The 20,057-nt window shown below is 48.8% G+C and overlaps 1 protein-coding gene and 1 long non-coding RNA gene across 2 annotated transcripts in view; one reads left to right on the forward strand and one right to left on the reverse strand.

Moving 5' to 3' along the window:
• Positions 1-20,057, forward strand: part of KAZN (kazrin, periplakin interacting protein) — a 190,023-nt gene that overhangs the window by 100,778 nt on the left and 69,188 nt on the right. The window contains exon 3 of the mRNA XM_065037604.1: positions 9,700-9,877. Coding sequence (XP_064893676.1) covers positions 9,700-9,877 — 178 coding nt within the window. The remainder of the gene's footprint in view (positions 1-9,699; positions 9,878-20,057) is intronic.
• LOC135575950 (uncharacterized) lies at positions 1,315-9,806 on the reverse strand. The gene is made up of 2 exons (XR_010467433.1): positions 9,671-9,806; positions 1,315-7,992 (listed from the first exon to the last, which is right to left on the reverse strand). It is a non-coding gene; the product is annotated as an uncharacterized LOC135575950 (long non-coding RNA).

A 20,057-nucleotide genomic window follows, 5' to 3' on the forward strand; every position in this document is an offset into this window, starting at 1 on the left:
CTTTCTCATTTTTGCCTGGCAAACTGCAGAAACATGTTAATCTCTCACCCTCACCCCAATGCTTGTCCTTGACCCTGACATTTGCCACCTGCCATCTCAGCTCTTGTGTGACTGAGCCTGGTCGAACTCATCACACGTCCCCATTTGTGTTTGCTGGGGATGGAGATAATTCCTCTAAGCCTGGGACAATGTGTGTACAACACCCAGCACCAGAACATCTTGGCCTTTTTATCTAACAAGTACTTCCACAATATAAATATTTAAGTATAATAAACAATTATGATCAAGTTTCTTGGGTGACTGCACACAGCAAGTGAATTTAAAATTCATTTCCCATGGGTATTCAGGCTTCAAATTCACTTTCCGTGAATGTTCATGCTAATAAAACTCTGTGGCACAGAAAGAGAACACAAGAGAGATGCAAATATGACAAGGGCAAATTTGCTTAGGAGTTCAAATGAATATTCACCGACTTCTTATTATTTTTAAGTATTCATCCCTATTTGCTATAAAAAGATTATTTTAGTTTTACTCTCCAAGCTCAGTGAAGAGTGTATTTCAGAGGTGTAATACGTATTTCATTGTGCTAATGGGAAGTTTTGTTACTAGCAAGTAAGGAGTACATTTAAAATGTACTTTATCTTCAGGAAAAGTCTCTACTAAGCCCACACGAGTTATCACCATCTTGATTAACACCTGTATTTCAACATGTCTTGCAGTTCAAGGCTGGAATTAACATCTGTATTTCAACACATCTTGCAGTTCAAGGCTGGGATTTTCCAGGAAGTCTAAGGGATATAAGAGCTGAAACGCAAGGGGGGTCAGAAGCAAATTCTCTTCTCTCCTTTATAACCCCTTTATAACTCGCTTGGGCTCATTGTCCTCAAACCCACCCGAGCGGGTCTCCGGGCGGTTCGGTGTCTTGCTGAGCTTTTCCCTTCTCTTTAAAGCCGCAGATTTCAGATCCAGATTCTTACACCGTTATTCTGCTCTGCTGTTCTTCGCTCGCCTCTCCTCCAGCGCTGCCCTCGGTTCCGAGGGTGCCCGAGACGTTCTCTATGCGGGCCAAGCTCATGTTTGGCAGGAGCTGGGGGTCACCGCGCCTCCTCTTTTGCCTGCGGCAGAGGTAGCTCTGCTTTGACATCTTCATTTGATTTCTGTCCTAGAACTGAAAGAGATGCAAATTAGCAATAATGAATATTTTCATTAGAAGTGTCTAGACGTTATATCTGCGAACAGGATAATGATGTTGGTGCGTACAAAGTAGACCCAGGCTGCTTTATTTTTGCTTCAGAAAAGATAACGTTTATTTAAAAAAAAAAAAATGTAATTTGATATAAGTGAAATTAGGGTAATTGCTAATTATGTAACTGCAAATGAGGCAGATCTTTATCTTGAGGCCGAGTTGGTCCGGCGCAGATTATGAACCGTTAGTTTTAATGGGGTGTCATCAGAAGGCAAGAAAATCAGCCCAACAGCCCCAAGTCATTTCTGGTGCTTGTCTAGACCTGTTGAACAGTGAGAGGGGCGAGGGCTGGAGCTTCAGCCCCTCTCACTGCAGGTCTGGCCTAACTTTTAGTCTAGGAATCATAAATGTGGATGTTACAAAAGGTAGCATTTGTTTCTCTTCTTGTCCCTTTGTCTCGCACCATGACAGAGCGAGTCCCCGGCATCCCCACTCTCCACTCACGTCTTCTCCACCAGCTTTGAGGTCCCAGGTTTTTCCAGGCTCGTTGTCCCCCAATGGCCGCTGGCAATATGAGAAACTGCGCTCAACACCCAACGAAACCTCATCCTGGGGTTTTATTTTTCTATATGTACTCAAGGAAGTTACGAAGTCACTAACGTTATAGGATGAACATATTACCCGCACACAAGCTATGGTATGTAGGTATTGGAAGAATTAAATGCGCTTGGATAGCTTTGCAGTTAGATGTGTCTGTCCCCATCAAACCTACTGACAGTGAGCAAACACTAGAGCTTGGCAGTAGTCCTGCTCTGTTTAATTGCCATCCATAGGTTCTATACGTATCACCTTCTTAAAACCCCTCTGGCAACCCTCCTGCCAGCTCAGTGATTCCAGTCTTGTCCATCCAGCTGTGATTTAAAAAATGTATTTATTTAGCATTTTGCATCCTTATTTTGTTCAGACAATTGTACATACCTGGCCTGGCTTCCTCGGAGACTGCTCTCCTTTACTCCCACTATAGAACTCTCAATTTCTGAATTAATTTTAGGATTATTTGAGAGGCCCGAACCACACTTGGGATCTCATATTTTCCTTTCTTCACAAATATTACAGTCAAAAATCACGTTTCTCTCTAACGTCTTCCTTTCCAGGATGCTCTACCTGACTCTTCCCACGTGCTCTGACCTGCCAACTCTGTTTCTAGATTTGTTTGCTGGGAAGGGCTGTTCTGCCACTGGTTTTGCCAATGGTATTTTTTGGCCACAATTGAATGGGTACAAACGTTTATTCCCACCTCCTGCTTAATTTAGGACAGTGGTCTTGTTTGTCATCTGCCAGGCTAAAGCATCTAGAAGGTCAAAACCAACTGAAAAGCGTCTGAATGTCCCTGTGCCTCTTGCTTATGTCACATCTTCATAGGACTCGACTTCCCAGGACAAAGAGACTGTCAGAGGGATGCTGATGCTCTGTTAATGACGGGGTACATTGACCCACCCCGGCGTGTCATCGTTGTTGCCAAAGGAAACACAGAGGCAACCCATAATCACCTTTCCTGCATCTGTTCCGCTAACACCTCATTTAAGTATATATTTGTCTGCTGATTGATCACGGGATTTTCTTCACCGTGCCTATTATTCTGCTACCTACATGCTGCAGAATCTCCTTATTCATTTAAGTTTGTATATGATCCTTATAGTAGTGTCTGAACAGCTGGTAAATCGGGTCTGCAAAGCAGATGGACTTTCCATTCTCCCCTTCCTCAGAGGATGGACGATCTCTCGTAGGAACTCAGTGGGACCTGATCTCCCACATCACCCCTTCAGTTCTGCAAAAACCTAACCACGTTTTGCCCCTCTAATTTGTCATAGGGAAATGGCATTTCATACAGACGTTGCCTGAAGTTCTTTCTCTTTGCTCCCTATTTCTCTCTTCTTTTACGGAAAGCTATTTGAGAAATCCAATGGCTTTTACAGAACTAGCACACAGACTTCGCTGCTGCCAAGCACGTCAGCACCGTCAGCACCATGCATGCATGTTTGGGTCCGCAGTCACTCCTTGCTCCTGCAAGTGCATTCCCATGGAGCGTTACGGAGAGAATTTGTAGTCTCCAGCTGCATTTGTGGGTCCCCATGGCTTGCTGGCATTCCACCCACCCACTCACAGCTGCCAGAGGTCCTGTGCTTTGCTGAGCCACCGCCAAGCACCCACACAATGAGCTCGGCTCTGAAACCACCCAGAGATGCCAGCACCAGGGCTCAGGGCATCCCTCTGCATCCTCCTGCATCCTCCTGGATGTTCCTGCATCCTCTTGCTTTCTCCTGCATCTTCCTGCATCCTTCTGCCAGGGAGCAGCTGGCCAAGGGCAGTTGCTGTGGACCATTTCAGATCAAGTGGGGCTTTGCACTTAATGAATGCTACAACCAGCTCCTTAGGGATATTTCAGCCCAACCTACAATGAAAACAGTTTTTGCAGCAAAGCATAACCAGGCAGCTCGGTCCACATGGGTGCACCTTTGGGGCTCAGCCCTTCTCCTAGAGAGACCTGTAGGAACAAGCCAGCAAAGCTGGCCTGGAGACCACCACAAATCAGAGGTATCCCTTCAAGAAAGTGAAATTATTGCAGCGCTATCGCTTCTTTATGCCATGAAAGGGAGCACTTCACCCATAGTTTGCAGCGGGGGATGCATTAAAACAGAAGGGTGGACCACAGCTTTTTGTCAAGGTTTATGTATTGATGGGTGAGATGAAGATAAGGTCACCCTGGAAACAGCTGCAGCATGTCAACCTGTTGGACTGTGTGGATTTTAATGCATTAATTCACCTTTCAGTGGCATGGACCAGCCCCAGCCAGGTGGGAGGTGTGCAACAGTTTATATCAGATGACAGATGTGGTTCATCAATGGGGAGAAAACCCCCCAAATTTGCACTGAACCCAAACAGTTTTATGTTAAACAGAAACCCTGAAACTCCTGGGTAGTTGCACTTAGAGCTTTATAAAACTAAACAGCAACCAACTGCCCACAATAGTCAAGAAAGCAGAAACCCCAAAAATGTGACATTTTTGGGTACATTGTAGTGGGAGCTGATCACTGACACCAATACCTGTTTGTGCAGAGCTGGCTGCTGGTGTCCCTGTAAACATTTAAATATAGGCTGAATGTACATGGATTCATTGGATCGCTGTAATTCATTAAACAAATGCTGGGTTTAATAGAGCTGCTTATAAAGGCTGGTGCCATAGATGTGCTCAGCTGTGAAATATGCTGTGGAAGTCGTTTGTTTGCAAGCGGCCTAGAAATCTGCTTCCTATTAACATAAAATGGGTTTATTGGAGAAAAAAACCTCCGAGATCACATTTTTCTCTCAATTATCCCTTCTCAGTGGGATTCCTCGAGGTTTGCGCCGGGTAACTGAGATGTGTCTAAGCTGGGGGGGTTTGGACCTGGGGTTTGTTTTGATCCATTAAGCTTGTATCTCACCGCCGTGATGCAATTCCCCCAGTCCGAGACACTTTATAAACATTAATGGGTTTGTTTTCGCCGTCCCGAGGGATGCGCAGCGCAAGAAGGTCACCGGGAAATGGAGCCGGGGAAACACGTCACCGCAACATCGCAGGGACAAGCCAATATTCACCCAAATTTTTAACCTGTGCATCCTTAGCCTCGTTTAATAACCTATTAACTAAAGCATTAGCATTCCAGCTACAGCGCAGCACTAATGCATTAGCGAGGTTTGCGTTAAGATGCTCCAACTGAGGAAGGAAAGAATTGGCGCTCAGTATTTTAAGAGCGAGAAGGACCAAACGCCATTATAAATGCACAAATAAAAATGTGACCTTTGTAGATGCAAAACAAAAGCGATAGACATCAGCAAGGATTGTAAGTGGGATGGAAATGACTTAGCGGAGATGCGCTACAAGAGACCATTGAACTCGGGGCAGGCTGCGCTTTTTCTGGCGGTGGCCGCTGGAGTTTGCTGGTCTTTTGGATGGGATTTTCTCGGTGCGCTTTTCTTCGCTGATGAATGGCCGCACAGATGCCTCTGGTGGCGTTTGGCAAGGGCCAAAGTGCGGCTGTTGGCGCCGCAGCGTGCCAGGGCACAGCAGAATAGAGGTGCGGAGCAGAAATCCCATCCTTGGGCATCTCTTTATCCAGTCACAGAAGGGGTATTTTAGAAGATGCAGTGATGCTTGCAGCCCTTTCAGCTGGGAATTGTTACTGCAAACAGAGACACATGGAGGAGATGAGAAAATAATGTAAATACACAGACAGAAGGCGATATTTTTTTGGTGGAAGTGAGGCACAAGCAGATAAAAGCGATCAGCAGAATTTACACAAGCCTTCACCATCTCAGAGGTCATCATTCTGCACCGTGACACACTGAAATTCATTTTGATTAAATTCTGGCTGATTATTTAATTGGAAAAGAAAGGATTTAATTGAATCAAGTCAAAGGGCTGTATTAGATTACGTTCAACCTTAACACAAAAGGCTTTTTCCCCATTATGTTCAACTGGTTCCTTTGTATACTGTACATATTAAACTATAAAAAGTGGTAATCTGAATAGCAAATTGAAGTGTTTGGAAGGGCTGAACAGTAACCACGTGCTGCTTTTTCACCTCCTAAACCTTCTCGTATTCTCTTTTCTGCATTCCTTAGGCTGAAAAGGGAGCAAACGGGTAGTATTCTCAAATCTTCCTCCATCTGCATTTATGCCATCTATACGTTCTGGAGAAATACCCTGCCAGGATGTGACGCTACTACTAGAACATATTGCCCAAAATGAAGGGTTTGTTTCAGGTTTTCAAGGCTACCCTTGCACCGCCTGGAAAGATGTGGAATGGAGACTTGTTGGCGTTGAGTCGGGTTCCCCGTGTGTCCTTAGGAGGGATCCCCGAGTGTCCTTAGGAGGGATCCCCGAGCCCTCTGCGCCTCGTGGTGCGGCTGGGGACGCCCGTCCCTTGGGGACACATTTGCTGCAGAGCTGGCAAACTCCTGGGAAAACTGGAACTAAAAAAAAAACCAGAAGAAAAGCAATTTGGGGAAATAACATGTTTCTAATTTTGGCTATTTAATTAGATTTAATTTAATTTGTTTTGTTCATTCAAAACTAAGCTGAGGAAGGGAAAGAGGCCCAATTCATTTCCTAACGCTTCGTTTCACCCCAGCGTTGAGGATTTCAGCAAAGGCTTGGCCTTAGGAATCAGCACAACCCAAAATAATCCTCAGGTATCACCTTTTGAATACAGACCTGGTTGATATTTTTATTCCTTTCTTGTAGGCATTTTGCTGCTGGAGCAACAATCGGGTCCTTTCTGTGGCTTTGTGCGTCACCCTTATCTCAGAACCAGGGAGATTTTGGGTCAGGAGCATGTAGGGATGTGCACGTGAGACAGGGGGTGGGCTGGGGGGTCAGCATCGCTGCACAGGGGGGACACCCCATCATATTAATTCAATTTCATTGCGTGTGGCCAGCAGAGCCCCAGCCACCCCAACGCTGGAAATCCCTCGCTATAGCCGGGCACGAGCTCCTTCGGCTGATGTCTCGGGGTCGCGCTCTCCCAGGCGGAAGCTCCGAGAAATCAAATCCTGCTTCGAGAGGTCCAAATCAATTTTAAATGGACCCAGCTCTTCCCTGGTAAGGACGGGAGGTGGTATGGGCAAGGAAACCTTTCAAGATATCTTCATGGGAATCTCAAAAGGACCTGAAGTAATAAGGAAGACTTTTTAAAGCGAGGTTATTAATTTACAGATGAGTCCACAGCCAACTTTAAGAAATATATTTTTTAAATAGCACACTTGCTAATGTAGAAATTCTCTTGCATCGGTAAATTAAAGATTCCAGTGCTGCCGGTACAGCAACTCAACTAGTCTATTATTAAGGTTAGATTGAGCAAGAACCATAATTTGGACTTTGCTTCAGCAGCTGAATGTGTTCTTGGAAGGCTCAAATCAGTTTTAACCTGATTTTTTTAATGATAAAAATAATGTGCCTGCACTTCAGAGCCGAGTTCCTTTCTGCTGCAGCTTACGTTTTATTCAAGTGCAATGACTAAGTTTTGCATATATGCTGCCGCAATTGCACATTCAGGTTATCCGGTTACATACATAATTCTCTTCATTTACAGGCACAGTTTGCAGCAAATACTCATGCAAATCAGGCGTGACACCGGGCATTTATCTTGATTAGAATTCAGTTTCTATATATACTTAAAGAATTGTATCTTGTGCAGGGAGGGTTGCATAGATGACGAAGAAAGAATTTGAAAAATGGCATTTATTCTCCTTGTGGGTTGTTTGGCTGCCCTTTGGGAATTCATTAAGGAAAAGAGCCCATTCCACCCATATTCCAAGCACCCTGGCCTAGCGCAGCTGGTTCGGTTGCAAACACCGCTGGAAACTCAGTTAAAAATAACTTTCCCATGAAGAAGCCACTGCACCATTTATCTGAACACTAGATTTTCTTTGTTTTACAAAATCCTTTTACAGATCACAAGGTCTAGATGATACTCGACATGGGCTTGATCCTTTTGGCTCTTGGAGAGCTGGCTTTATGCACAATTCAGATCAGGTCTGAGGTTTTGGGGGACCCAGGCCCATCTTAATGTTGTTTTTCAGTGGACGAACATGACACTTACCTGATTTCTGTTCCTGAACGCTGCCTAGGGGTGCTGCATCCCAAACCCCTCTGCCTCTGCAGAGCCACATCCCAGCGCTCCCTGGGGACCATCGCCGCACGGGACACTGATGCGATTCTGCTTTAGCTCATGTCAAGCCTCTCCCAGACTCGTCTGGGCAGTTCTCTGAGAAGGGAAGCACTTTTCTAATGTTTTTACCGCATTTTGGCTAAGGTCTCTGCAATACCAGGAGCACCCTGAAGTTGAAGGAAATGCCTCAAATCCTCAGCTTGTTCAGCTGAGTTTAGGCAAATATTGGAGGCTTTAGCAAATTTGAGACACGAGGAAGATTGTTTCTCCCTCTTTCCTTAAGGGTTCTGATTTTCTGTGAACTTTTCAAGGTGCGCACAGCTCAGGTAAAAACAGGCAGCGCTGCTGCCTGTGGTGTTGGGGAGCAGGGATGGTTTGGGGAGGTGCAGCCAGAGCAGTTTGCAGAGCAGCAGCATTGTGGTTTGGTGGGGATGCAGCTGCTGGGCACAGGACCACAGCATCGTGGTTTGGTGGGGGTGCAGCCGCTGGGTGCAGGACCACAGCTTTGCAGCATCGTGGTTTGGTGGGGATGCAGCTACTGGGCACAGGACCGCAGCATCACGGTTTGGTGGGGATGCAGCTGCTGGGCGCAGGACCGCAGCTCTGCAGCATCATGGTTTGATGGGGATGCAGCTGCTGGGCGCAGGATCACAGCTCCGCAGCCTCGCTGCAGCCCAGGCCCTGGCAAGCACACAAGTGCATCCCTCCGAGGCATCGCTGAGGCACAGGGAAACAGCAGCGCTCCCTCTAGCAGTCGCCAGCGATGATACCAAATAATTCTCGATTTTTCACCCTGGGTTCGTGCCACATCAGCCGCCAGCATAAGGGCTCTCGCGTTAACCATTGCTACAGGATACAAATGTTGTGCTTTCCCTCAAAAAAAATGCTTCCAGGGGGATTTTTTGAGCCCATTTTACCTTAGCAAGCTGCATGCAGATTTTGAGTATGGCCACGGAGCAGGGCGAACCTGAGCCCAATTAGCAGCAGGGCGCTTAATGAGTGGCATTTGCAGGGCAGCTGCGGGCACTGCAGCACTCACCGCAGCTGCACCGAATTTGCCGGGGGAGTGTGAGGGGGTCTCGCTGTTAATGCAGCGCAGCCGCAGGGCTGCACCCCCAAAAGAGAGACCCACCTCCGCTTCTGAGCGCCGCGGGTACCCGAGCCGCGCTCACCCTGCCCAGGCTGCCGGGGGGGCGGGCAACAGGTAGAGGGCAGCCCCCCCATTCTCCAACCTGTTTCCCTTTGCACAGCTCCGTCCCCTTTACTCCCCACTTGCACAGAACCCTTTGCACAGCCCGTGTGCCTTTTGCACCCCTCTCGCACAGTGTTACCCCCTTCGCAGAATCGCAGCCCCCAGCACAGCTCCCCCTTGCGCAGCCCCATTCCCTTTTTGCACCCCCTTTGCACACACCCCCCCGTCCTTTTACACCTCCTTGCGCAGTCTCCCGCCTCGCACAGCCCACTCCCCTTTGCACCCTCCTCGCACAGCTCCCCATTGCACAGTCTACTCCCCTTTGCACCCCCCTCGCATAGCTCTCCATTGCACAGCCACCCGCCCCTTTGCACCCCGCCTTGCACAGTTCCCCCCTTTACGTTCCCCTTGCACAGCCCCCCCCTTTGTACCCCCTCGCCCAGTCCCGCTCCCCTTCGCGCCGCCCCCTCTCCCAGCCCACTCCCACTCTCTCCGCTCCGGCAGCCTCTTCTCCCGGCACAGCCCCCTGCCCGCCTCCCCCTTCATCCCCCCCAGCGGCGCATGCCGCTCCTGCTCTCTCACCTCTCTCCTCCTCTTCCTCCCTCCCCCAGGCCAAAATCCTGCACATGATGGACGACAACAAGCAGCTGGCGCTGCGCATCGACGGGGCGCTGCAGGCGGCGGGGCAGGAGGTGACGGCGCTGCGGGCCGAGCTGGCGGCCACCGGCCGGCGCTTGGCCGAGCTGGGCAGCGAGCCGGCCATGGAGCACGGCCCGCACAGCGCGCAAGGTGGGTGCCGCACCGCGACCCCCCCGTGATGGGGAGGGTGAGGGAATGGGGGGGTTCGGGTCCTTCCGCGGGAACCGCCTCCATTTGTTGTGATTTTTCATTGTGTGTTTTAGTTGCGGGGTGGTGAATGGGGGGTGTGTGTGTGTGTCCCGTCGGGACGCGGCTCCACCCGCCGGTTGCGGATCCCCCTGTGCTGTTTAGCAGCTCCTCATTCCCTGCTACTTCTCCCATCGTTTTCGGCTCCAACCCCCTCCCCACCCCCACCCCGCCCCGCGCCCAAGGAGGGGTTTTCGCCATCCCCAGCGCGTTGCTGAACTCGCCCGTTCCCTGCACGCCGGCTCTCCCCGGTACCCCGGCTCCCATAACCGGTTTCGTAATTGGGCAGGCAAAGCAGCCATGTTCCCCGTGCTGCCGCCGCGCTTCGGCCCCGCTGCTCCCCCGCTGCCGCCGGGCCCGGGGCTCCGCTCGGCCCGGGAGGGGCCAGCGGGCAGAGCCGGGGGGCGCGAACCGGCTTCCCGGCAGCGGGAGAGCTCGGGGTGTGCGGGGCTGCGGGAGCCGCCCCCGAACAGCCAGCACCAGCGTGTGTGTTAATCTGGTTTGCGCGGACCCTACGCCATGCATACATCCCCCCCAGACGCTTTTAAGCCCCTAAAAAGTTGTCACCAGGCCTCGGAGCTGTAGTAGCGGACGCCGAGTGTGGAAAACGGGGTGCAGGGGGGAGTGATTTGTGCTCTTGGCTTGGCGTGAACAAATGGGATCTGGATTGTTTCTGTAGCGCTCTTGATGGGGTCCGGTTCTTATCTGGCTGAGATTTGCTGCTTTCTGCTCATCAAACTGGTGCCGGTATCACTGTTACTTTAGAAACATTTAAATGCGAATGTATATATATTTACTAAATAATTGCAGGCTTGCATGACAACTCACCCTGGAGCAGCCTTAGTGTCAGATCAGAAATCACACAAGCCCTTTCTCGATAACTGAGCTGAATTTACACCTGTGTGAGAAAATCATCAGCAGCTGTTAATTTACATGTTCCTTATTGACTGTGGGTCTCTCTTGGTACGCTGGTTTGGCGTTGTTGCACAGTTGCATTTTGGTTAAGCTGTAGCTTTTCAGAGGTCATGTAGGTCTCGGTGGGCACCGTTGCTCCCAGCCGGCTGCTGGTTCACCGCTGGTATTTTGTTTGTGGCGTTAATGCAAATTGATTTACTGGGATTAATTGGTGGATTTGTTCCATCCAGCTTGTTGTATTCTGCTGTTTTCCTTAGCAGGGTGTGTCAATTCTAGTTGTTAAACAAAGTTAACCCATCATCAGGTGGGTTTGCTGGGTGGCAGGAGCTGGACCCAGCAGAGCTTCCCGGGAGCTGTGGGGAGTAAAGTTGCATGCGCATTCAGGTAATACGTATAGGTGCCTGTTGGTGTAATCTAAACCATGTATGCATTCGGTCTACTTTTATAAAAATCTGCTGAGAGAGCAGATGAAGGATGCCTTCATCATCCCCACCAGAGCGGGGGCATCGGGAACGCAGCTGGTGACACTGTAGGGGCATCAGTGTGTGGAAATGCAGCCTTCCGGCTCGAAAAACAGGTGAAATCCTGCGGCTGTTCACGCGCGCACCTATTCCTGTGGCTATACTGCAATTTGTTTCTTATCCAGGAGACTTTTGGGGAGAAGCGTGTGTTTTTGCGGAGGGGCAGTGCCTTTGTTCCCGCAGGACACCCCGGCAAGGGAGGGATGTGCGTGTGGTTCTGCAAGGGGCAGAGTTTCTCATTTGTCCTCCTCAGAGGTTTTCCAATCTGTTGGGTGGTGCAAAAACTCCTCTCTGGGTTCCTTGACTGTCAGCACGCCGGAGCAGAATTGGCATCCTGTAATGGTGCTGAAGACATGCACTCTGTTCTCTAAAAGGTGTGCCCTTCTTCATAACTATAATTACATACGCTTTGGGGTGAAAAGCGATATGTCGGGGGTTGTGGGGTCCCTGTGACCAGTGGTGAGGAGTGGTCCTGTTGTCATTGGGGTGCACGAGTGGTACCTTGGGCAGCTGCTGAAGTTGCTGGAGGGGTCACTTCATCCTCCCCCTCCTTAAGCTGGCAAATTTGGCTTGTGGTGCTGGTGTCTAAGAGGTAGGAAAGAGGATATTTCCCTAACGAGGGGTGAATCTCTGGCCTTGTAGCTGTAGATCTGTGAGTTCTTTTCATTCCTCACGAGTTTAAGAGGCTGTTGCTTAAGATGTGATATACCCAGCCACGTACCAGTGGTGTTATAACAGAAGCTGATCAGTTAAGTATAAAATTGCATTTAAATAGCATTGTGTTCATCATGCTTATTGAGGAGAAAGGAGGGCCAAGAAAGTACTTGGCCTCCTGCTGATTAGATTCACTCTCTGTTTTGAGTTTCCTCTGTAAGTTTGCTACTATTGCTTGTATACTGCCATAAATACGCTCTCCTATACCACTCTGGGTTTGTATAGGCAGGCCCAAGGTATCTATAGTGAACTTTATGTTTTTCCTCAAGGATTTTGAGACAACGTTCAGAAGGATGAGGTAAAAACAAGTATCTCTGAATAGCTCTGTTGTCGCGTCTTGTAAGTAGGAGGGTTGCTGAGCTGTGTGATGTGTGTTAAAGGAAGCAGGAGTGAATCGGCTGGGCAGCTGCTTACCTGCCAGTGCAAACGTGGGATGTGCTGGGGTGGCTGCTGGGTTTGTGGTGAGAATCTGCTCGGGTCCTGGTGCAGAACCAGGTGGCAGAATCATCAGGTCCCTTTGCTTGTCGTGGGAAGGAACTCTGTGATCCCAGCACTGCTCCAGGTCAGTCCCAAGTCACGCGAAAGGAGGTAAATGTGTGTAATTAACACTGACTTGGTGAAATGTGTTATTTGTATAATTATGGTGCAGCTTGAGACAGCTCCAGGTAATAACTCTTCCCCTTTGGTGCACATGGAGACTTTTCCCCACTGTAATGCTCTTTTTCCAGCGGCGAGGTGTGCTTCAAGGGCCTGTTTTACGTAATTTAAAACTAAACGGGAAGAATTCAGCAAAGCATAAGAGCAGGAGTGGATGGTGGGTGTGCGTACGTGGGTAGGAATGAAACTTGTGTATTGTTACAGTCCTTAGCGTGAGTGTTAATCACTCGAACCGCTCAGTCCTGACAGTCGGTTTTAAACGGCGAGTTTGCTGGAAGAAGTAGTTTGGCTGCAGCCTCCGTCTAAACCTGGATGGAAATCAATACTGCGTGTCCCCGGCGCTTAGCGCAGCAATTAGAGCTGTGTGTCAGCACCCTCGTGCTTAAATTCTGGTTCGAATTAATATTGGTTGAATTAATTGTGAGCAAAAGGCATGCCTGCGGTGGGGTCGGGATGCTGGGGATGGGGGGATGCAGGTTGGCAGCAGAGCATCGCAGCAAGCGCCGTGCGGCTTTTGTGCTCAGCCATGGCCCCTATTCACGCTGGGTGCACCTCTGGGCTTTTGGCTTTGCCTAATCTGTGTTTGTATTTTCAGTAGTTTGAATAAAAGCAATATCTGGGGGGAAACGCAAAGCTGGGGTGCAAGAACTTGCCACCTGAATCAGGCGCTTGGTCTGTTTAGCCTCGTGTTTCTGCTTTAGTCTCCTCCCAGTATTAAATGGCAAACACCTCAATTAATTAATGTTGGTAAAGTGCTTGAAGATGTAAAGCGCAATCAATAGCGAAGTGTTATTAATAAATACCTGGTTCAGCATTTGGCTTGTCTCGCTTCCTATTTCAGAGCGTTGGTTGCACGGCGTGGTCGCTGAGTCCCGGCTCGCGTTGTGCGGTGCTGGGGATGGTGTTTGCACGGGCGCTGCCGAAATTCCACTGGGAAGGGAGCAGGAGCTGCCCCTGCTCCTGGAGTAAAGGGTTTCTCCTCCTTGCTGCACGCTGATCTGGGGCATATAAGAAAGATTTCAGTTGTGTCTTGGTAGGCAGTGATGCTGCAGGGCCGGGGGGACCTTTATGCTCGTGACAGCCTAAAATAGAGTTTTCTCTTTTTCTTTTTGATCTCTGTACACTTTCGTAGCTACAATGCAAAGACTTGGACTCTTACCCAGGAGGCAATCAGTTACCTCTGGGCTCTGTGCTGTTCCTATTTTGCGAGTAATCATCTCAGGCTCTTGAAAATGTACCATTTTCATCTTTTCAGAGATCTCCCCTGCCATTTGTTCCTCCAGAACTTGAGAGCTGATAACATAAAGGAACCTGAGCAATATGGATACTGCTGTCCAGTCGAGTATCAGGAGCATTTTTGCACCAAGCTTATTGCAAGATCAAGGTCTTGCTGTACTATTACTCTCTCTAATAATTTCCTACTTTATTTACCTCTGTCCTGCATAGTTCATGGGGTGAGGGAGCAATTAGTTTCATGCTCTGAAACAATTCCGTGCATGGGGGAATAAATTGGTGTGTAGTGGTATTCACGTGGTTCTTTAAGACACAAGGAACTGGCTGCAGACAGCACTTCAGATCCCTATTACATCTTAGTCTTTGCAAATGGAAATGTACAATATCCTTTCTGGAGTTTTCCTATTCAAAAGCCTCATCTGGCATGTTTAGTGTAATATTTAGATTGTTGTTCCCTTAGGGCTTGTCCAGGGGAGTTTTAGTGAAGCTCCTGGGGATGAGCAAGCCCAAGTAAATTCAGAAGTTGAAGGAGGACTTAATCCAGGGGTTTGGCTGCCCGGTTTGTAGCATAAACATGAAGAGGTTTAGTGTTAAACTTGCAGATGGGGAGAAGGAGTGATAAACAGGTCCTGGACTTAATCTCAGGGAAGGTTAAGGGTGATTTTCTCTGTTGGATTCAGACACTTTATCAAATAATCACTGGTGGGGCTGGGTATCCCCCAAAAGGACAGACTTTCCTTCCATTACTTATTCTTTATTACTCCAGATATATCACAAACTGTGCTCTCTGGCACTGGGGCCGGGTGATGCAGAAAAATGTGCATCCTTGGTGTGAAACTGTCTGAGGTTTTGCCGCTGGGGAGGCTCCTTGTCCAGCCTCGGAGGGCAAATGTCTTTCCTTGAGCAGTCCCTGCTCCTCTCCTCACACCAAACGGGGCCGATGTACATCCCTATAAATTAGCCGCTAGCATGATATATAGCCACGCTTCAGTCTCCAGCTTATTAAAATTCAATTCTCATAATTTCTTGTTGACAGCGAAGCATGAGATAAGAGCCTTTGGTACTGACGCAGCAGCTCGCGGAACCGCTGTGCTCGTGCTGCAGCGTGTGGAGCCGGGTTGTGGCTCCCTCTCCATGTGAAACCCTGGGGAATCGGTCAACCAGAGACCTCGTTTGTCAGGCAACATCCTCACCTGTGGGATGCTGAGGGCTCCTTGCTTGCCACCAGCTTTGCAACCTGTTCCTGCTTTCTCTTGCTGTAAAATTTTGCTTGAGTCTTTATGGCTTATGCCTCCAGGTGTTGAGATGGACTTTGGGGAAGCAACAGGTCTGGAGACCTCAAGCTGGACAGATGCTTATTTTGAAGTTTGGAGATGTGTGCTGTGTTAGCAGGAGGTGGAACAGGTTTAGCTTTTTTAGAAGAAAAAGAAGCAGCAGGTCTGGGCTGTCCCACCAGAACAGACACGGAATAACAGCTTTTGAAAGCATTGCCCAAAGTCCTTTTCATAGTCAATTTGTTTGCAGAAGTTGCAAAGGGGAAGGAAAAGCTCCTTCCAAGGTTTTCCTTGTGTACTCCTGGCCTAAGGGGGATAATTGGATGGTTTGGGGGTGTCTCCCCTGGGTTAAGAGCCTGAGGTTCAGTGATGCTGACAGGCTGTGAACCAAAGGCACCTAAGACAACAGACGATTTGAAGGAGGACAAAGCATCGCCGGGTAAGAACAACTTTGCAGAGGTATTGATTGTGATTGAGTGTGACGCTGTGTGGAGGTGGCAGCTCCCAGGGACATTCTGATACCCAGTGCCCTCAGCCGGGCTCTGGCTACACAGCTTCAGTAGTCTGATAAATTGCTTATTTCTCTAATCTCGTTAGTCTTCCCCTGCCCCAGATCCTTGTGAGGAGCCGCCGGGATGGGGACGGAGCTGGTGGACTTTGGTGCAGGTTGACTGTTCCCAGCTACACCAGGTAGGGGTGGCTTTTGGGGCAGGTTTCTGGTGTTCTTTTTGTCCTACCTGATGAAGTGATGTGTCTGTGTCTGAAAATTGCTAAATTGCAAAGACCTCCACTTCTGAGTGTGGAAGATGAGCTGCAGCAGAGAGCTGCTTTTATGTGGCATACTTGATGGGAAATGGGCTTTTTTCATTAGGATTTCTGACGCCTGCGATAGCTGCAGCGGGCAGGGCTGCGTTTGCCCTGGGAAATGGAAAAAGCTCTCGAGTTTTGCTTTGCCGATGTGTGGTCAGCCGCAGATTTTAAGTACACACAGGACCATGGCTGGACTTTGCTTTTGGATCGCTCGGATGATGGGAAAGGAGCAAAGATGCCCATGGAAAGACGAGTGGAGCATCATGGATCTCCTTTGGGCACCCAGGAGACTCAGGGCTTGGGAGAGGATCAGCCTCATCGTTGAAGAAGGAAAAGGGGCTGAGTGATGTGGTGCGGTCCGGGCTTGGAAACTCGCCTGTGCCTCTTGCTGCTTCCACAAACTTTTTTTGGAAGCAGCATCTTTTCTGAGAGCATCCATAAATCTATTTCTCACCCTCCTTGGTCCTTACGGGGTTGTTCTGCCTTGGATCTTTTCTTGACACTTCTCCCTCTAAATTAAAGTTTTACAGGCTGAACCTTTGGGGTTACCTGGTGTGTCACAGCCTTTGCTGCAGCCGTCCCCAGGGATGCGCTCCTCTCCTGGACCACCTCTGCTTTATTGTCCTGCTTCGCTGGGTGGCATCTGGAGGAGAATCCCAAGCCTCTCCATCACCTCCTCCCTCATGAGGAGAGCACACATTGGGGTGAAAAAGATAGTATTTGGTGTGAACATGTGTGTGACATGTGATGTAAAGAAAGCGGGTGAGCGCGATGCTGTACTGATGCCTATCGCCATGTTTTCCCATGACTCGTTTTTGCAACAGCAATCAAACCCGGTGAGCTGACGTTGCTGTGGAGAAGTAGTTTGTGGCAGGAAAGATGACACAAGGTCAGCACTGTGTTCATGCAGCTGGCTAGTTGCCCTAATCGCTCCCTTTTAACAGCAGAATATCCTAAAATGCTTAGTTTGGTGTGTTGTAGTTTAGGGGCGCACGGGAGCGTTCCGTACCCTTTCGGGATGTGTTAAGAGGTCTTTGTAAGGTTCTGCTGTTGCTGCCCGGGCTGGTTTGAGCAGTCTGCCCTCCCATCATCAAGTGGGATTCTTTTCTTTCAGGATATTTCTGATGGCTGTAAGATACTCTTGCAGGTCGAAATTTGCTGCAGGCGCACAAGCACGGGAAGCGTTTGCCTGTTTTCCAGGGAGATGTGCTGCGTTAGCTGGAAAGCAAAGCAAATTGATTTGAGGAACAGATCTGAGGAACTTACCTTTGATGTCTCTATTTAGATGGTCTAGACGCTCTCTTAAGTTGCAGGAGGGGAAAAAGAACATCGTAGAAGAAACCTAAAGGGCTGCTGTAAAGCTTTGAGTGGACTATTGAGATTTTCGGTAGGAAAAGCTCCACGTGCAGCTGCGTTTTGAAAGCCAGGGGGGCATGGTGTTTTTTGGCATGACCATCACAACCTGTTGCTGGGGGTCTGGGCGCAAGGATGTTGCTGGAGAAGACCTTGGGGACCAGTTTTCCACTTGGTGCCGTGATGGAATGACTCCTGTTTGAGGGTGCGGGGAAGAGGAGTGATTGGTTGGGCATCGATTGCTCTGTTAGAGCTGGACAATGTCACTGAGTGCACAGAGAATGTTCTTCACCCTGCAACAGCAAAATATTCCGTCTTTCTATGTGTTCAGCATTGTTTTTCATAGCCTTAAATACACCCAATTATTTGCTTTTATGTTTGTCAATTATTGCATTATCTACTCAGGCAAAACCTGTTGTTTTATCCACCTGCAGATTCTTAACGTTAATTCCTTGATCTTTTATATCCTGCATAATGTATCTGGTATTGTTAAATGGCTTTGCCCAAATCTGTCATTATTTCTTTTGCACTGAAGTGATGGCTCAGGCAGGAGGGGGGGAACCATGAAAGGTGGAGACGCTGTGCGCTCCCCGTACATTTGAAACCTGTAATGGAATTTGCAGAGATTGTTGTCATCCTTGGGAACAGCTCGTTTTAAAGCTGCGCGGGGTTTTCCTCAAATGAGCTCTGCTTTCCGGAATTATTTCTGTTCGTAGTACAGAGGGGTCCAAAACTGATATTTTGGGGTTAGAGGCCAGATTAAGGGAATTGCTGCATTTCCATGCAAAGCAGCAGGAGCTGGTGGGGCTGAAGCTGCACAGCTCCTGTGGGAAAATCCATCAAAATACAAAGCTACTGGTGGCGTGGGTCTGAGAAACAGTAGAAGAGCCACCTATTTAACGCAAAGGGCTGTATTTAATGCCACAAAGGCGTATTTTGGAGCAGTGTGTTGTAGTGTAAGCAGAAACGCTTCGAGCTTTATTAATTATGAGGTACACGGGCGGTTGTTGAGTGTTGGCATGGGAGTGGATTCTTGCAAAGCCCTGGAGATGTGATGCTTTTGAACACGATGCTTTTGGTGGGTTGTTGAGCTGCTGGGAGAGGCGGTGGTGGGGACAGAGGGGACATGAGCGGGTCCCCAGCATCTCCTGGGGATGTCCCCCGGTGGTGTAGGAGCTGCTGAACGTGCCATACTCAGAGGGACCGAATGGGGCTAATGGGGAATACTGGAACAGGGATTCCGAGCTGTCGCTCGCTCTCCTTGCCCATGTTCTTGTGCCCGTGTCATTGGTGGCTTTGGGACTTGAGCTCCCAGGAGCTGCTTGCAAGCTGTGGAAGTTTTGCCAGGGTCGTGTAAAGGTCTGTAGTGGCCGTCGTCCCCGGGACGAAGTGTGTGGCACCCACAAAGGTCACCCGCAGCTGCCCGGGTTGCTCTACGTACGGCACCGAGTACAATTTATTGTTGCCTTCAGGGAGAGCAAAGCTTCGGAAAGCACTTTGCACTTTCGGAAAGCACTTTGCATTTTCAGAAGGCGCTTTGCATTTTCGCCACCTCTGCAGAGGTTTTATGTGCTGTTCCTCTTTGGACATGCATCATTTCCAGGGTATTTTGGTAAATGATCTCATTTAACACATCTTCCACACCCTGCCTATCACTGTGCTTTCCGAGTGCATTCATTAGGGACCGGTTTGATTTGGGGCATAATTCCTCTGATGGGCACATTTGCTCTACGGCAGCAGAACATCTTTGATTCAGCATTACATGTATGGCAAGATTAATGGAAAGCACTTTACTAAATAGCTTTGAGTACCTTGTAGATTCCTTAAGGATTCTTTTATTTTTTCATTTAAATGGAACCATATTACCTTGGGCTGAGGTTTATTTGATGCTGTTGTGGTTTGTGGACTGTAGTGCTCCCTGCTCTGCGGGGTTGGACTGATGCGCATCAGAAGGTCCATAGCTCCTGGAAATAACCCACTGCTAAATCTGGGTCTGTGGCTGTGATTATTCTATATATGTTTTATGTTGTGGGGGGTAGAAGGCATCAAAAAGCCACGAGAGCTCTGCCAGTTAATTAGTCCAACAATAACATGGTATTGATCACCCTTGCAGGATTAAAATCCCGTATGCAGATAATGGGTGAACTCCGCTTGTCGGCAGCATGAAAGGATCAGATAATATCAAATGAGCAGAGCCGGCTGGTGCGGCGGTGACAGCCTGTCGATAGCATGGTGGCAGCACACACACCTTTGACCTCAGCACGAGGTTTAGTCAAACCTGGCTTTGCAGGGTCACATTTGCACAGGGAGAAACCAAGTAAATCCTCATTAGTGAGAGGCCCTTTGTGGGTGGCTTCGGGAGCGGCATTTGGGTCTAGAACTGCAGGGCTGAAGCCATTATTAATGTGGTTATACAGCTGGTTCTTGGTCTCATGGCATTTAGTGCAGCTCCTAACATTCATTTCCCATAATTTTCAAGGTTCTTTTCCCCACCTTGGTGCCTTCCAGAGATGGTTACCAGCTCTGTGACAATGTTAGTGACCTGACGCAGTTCTTTGCCACAGCCCGAGCCAAGCCCATGGGGCTGAAAGGCCATGGGGAGGTATT

This window comes from Columba livia, chromosome 21 (assembly GCF_036013475.1).
Source record: "Columba livia isolate bColLiv1 breed racing homer chromosome 21, bColLiv1.pat.W.v2, whole genome shotgun sequence".
Lineage (NCBI taxonomy): Eukaryota > Metazoa > Chordata > Aves > Columbiformes > Columbidae > Columba > Columba livia.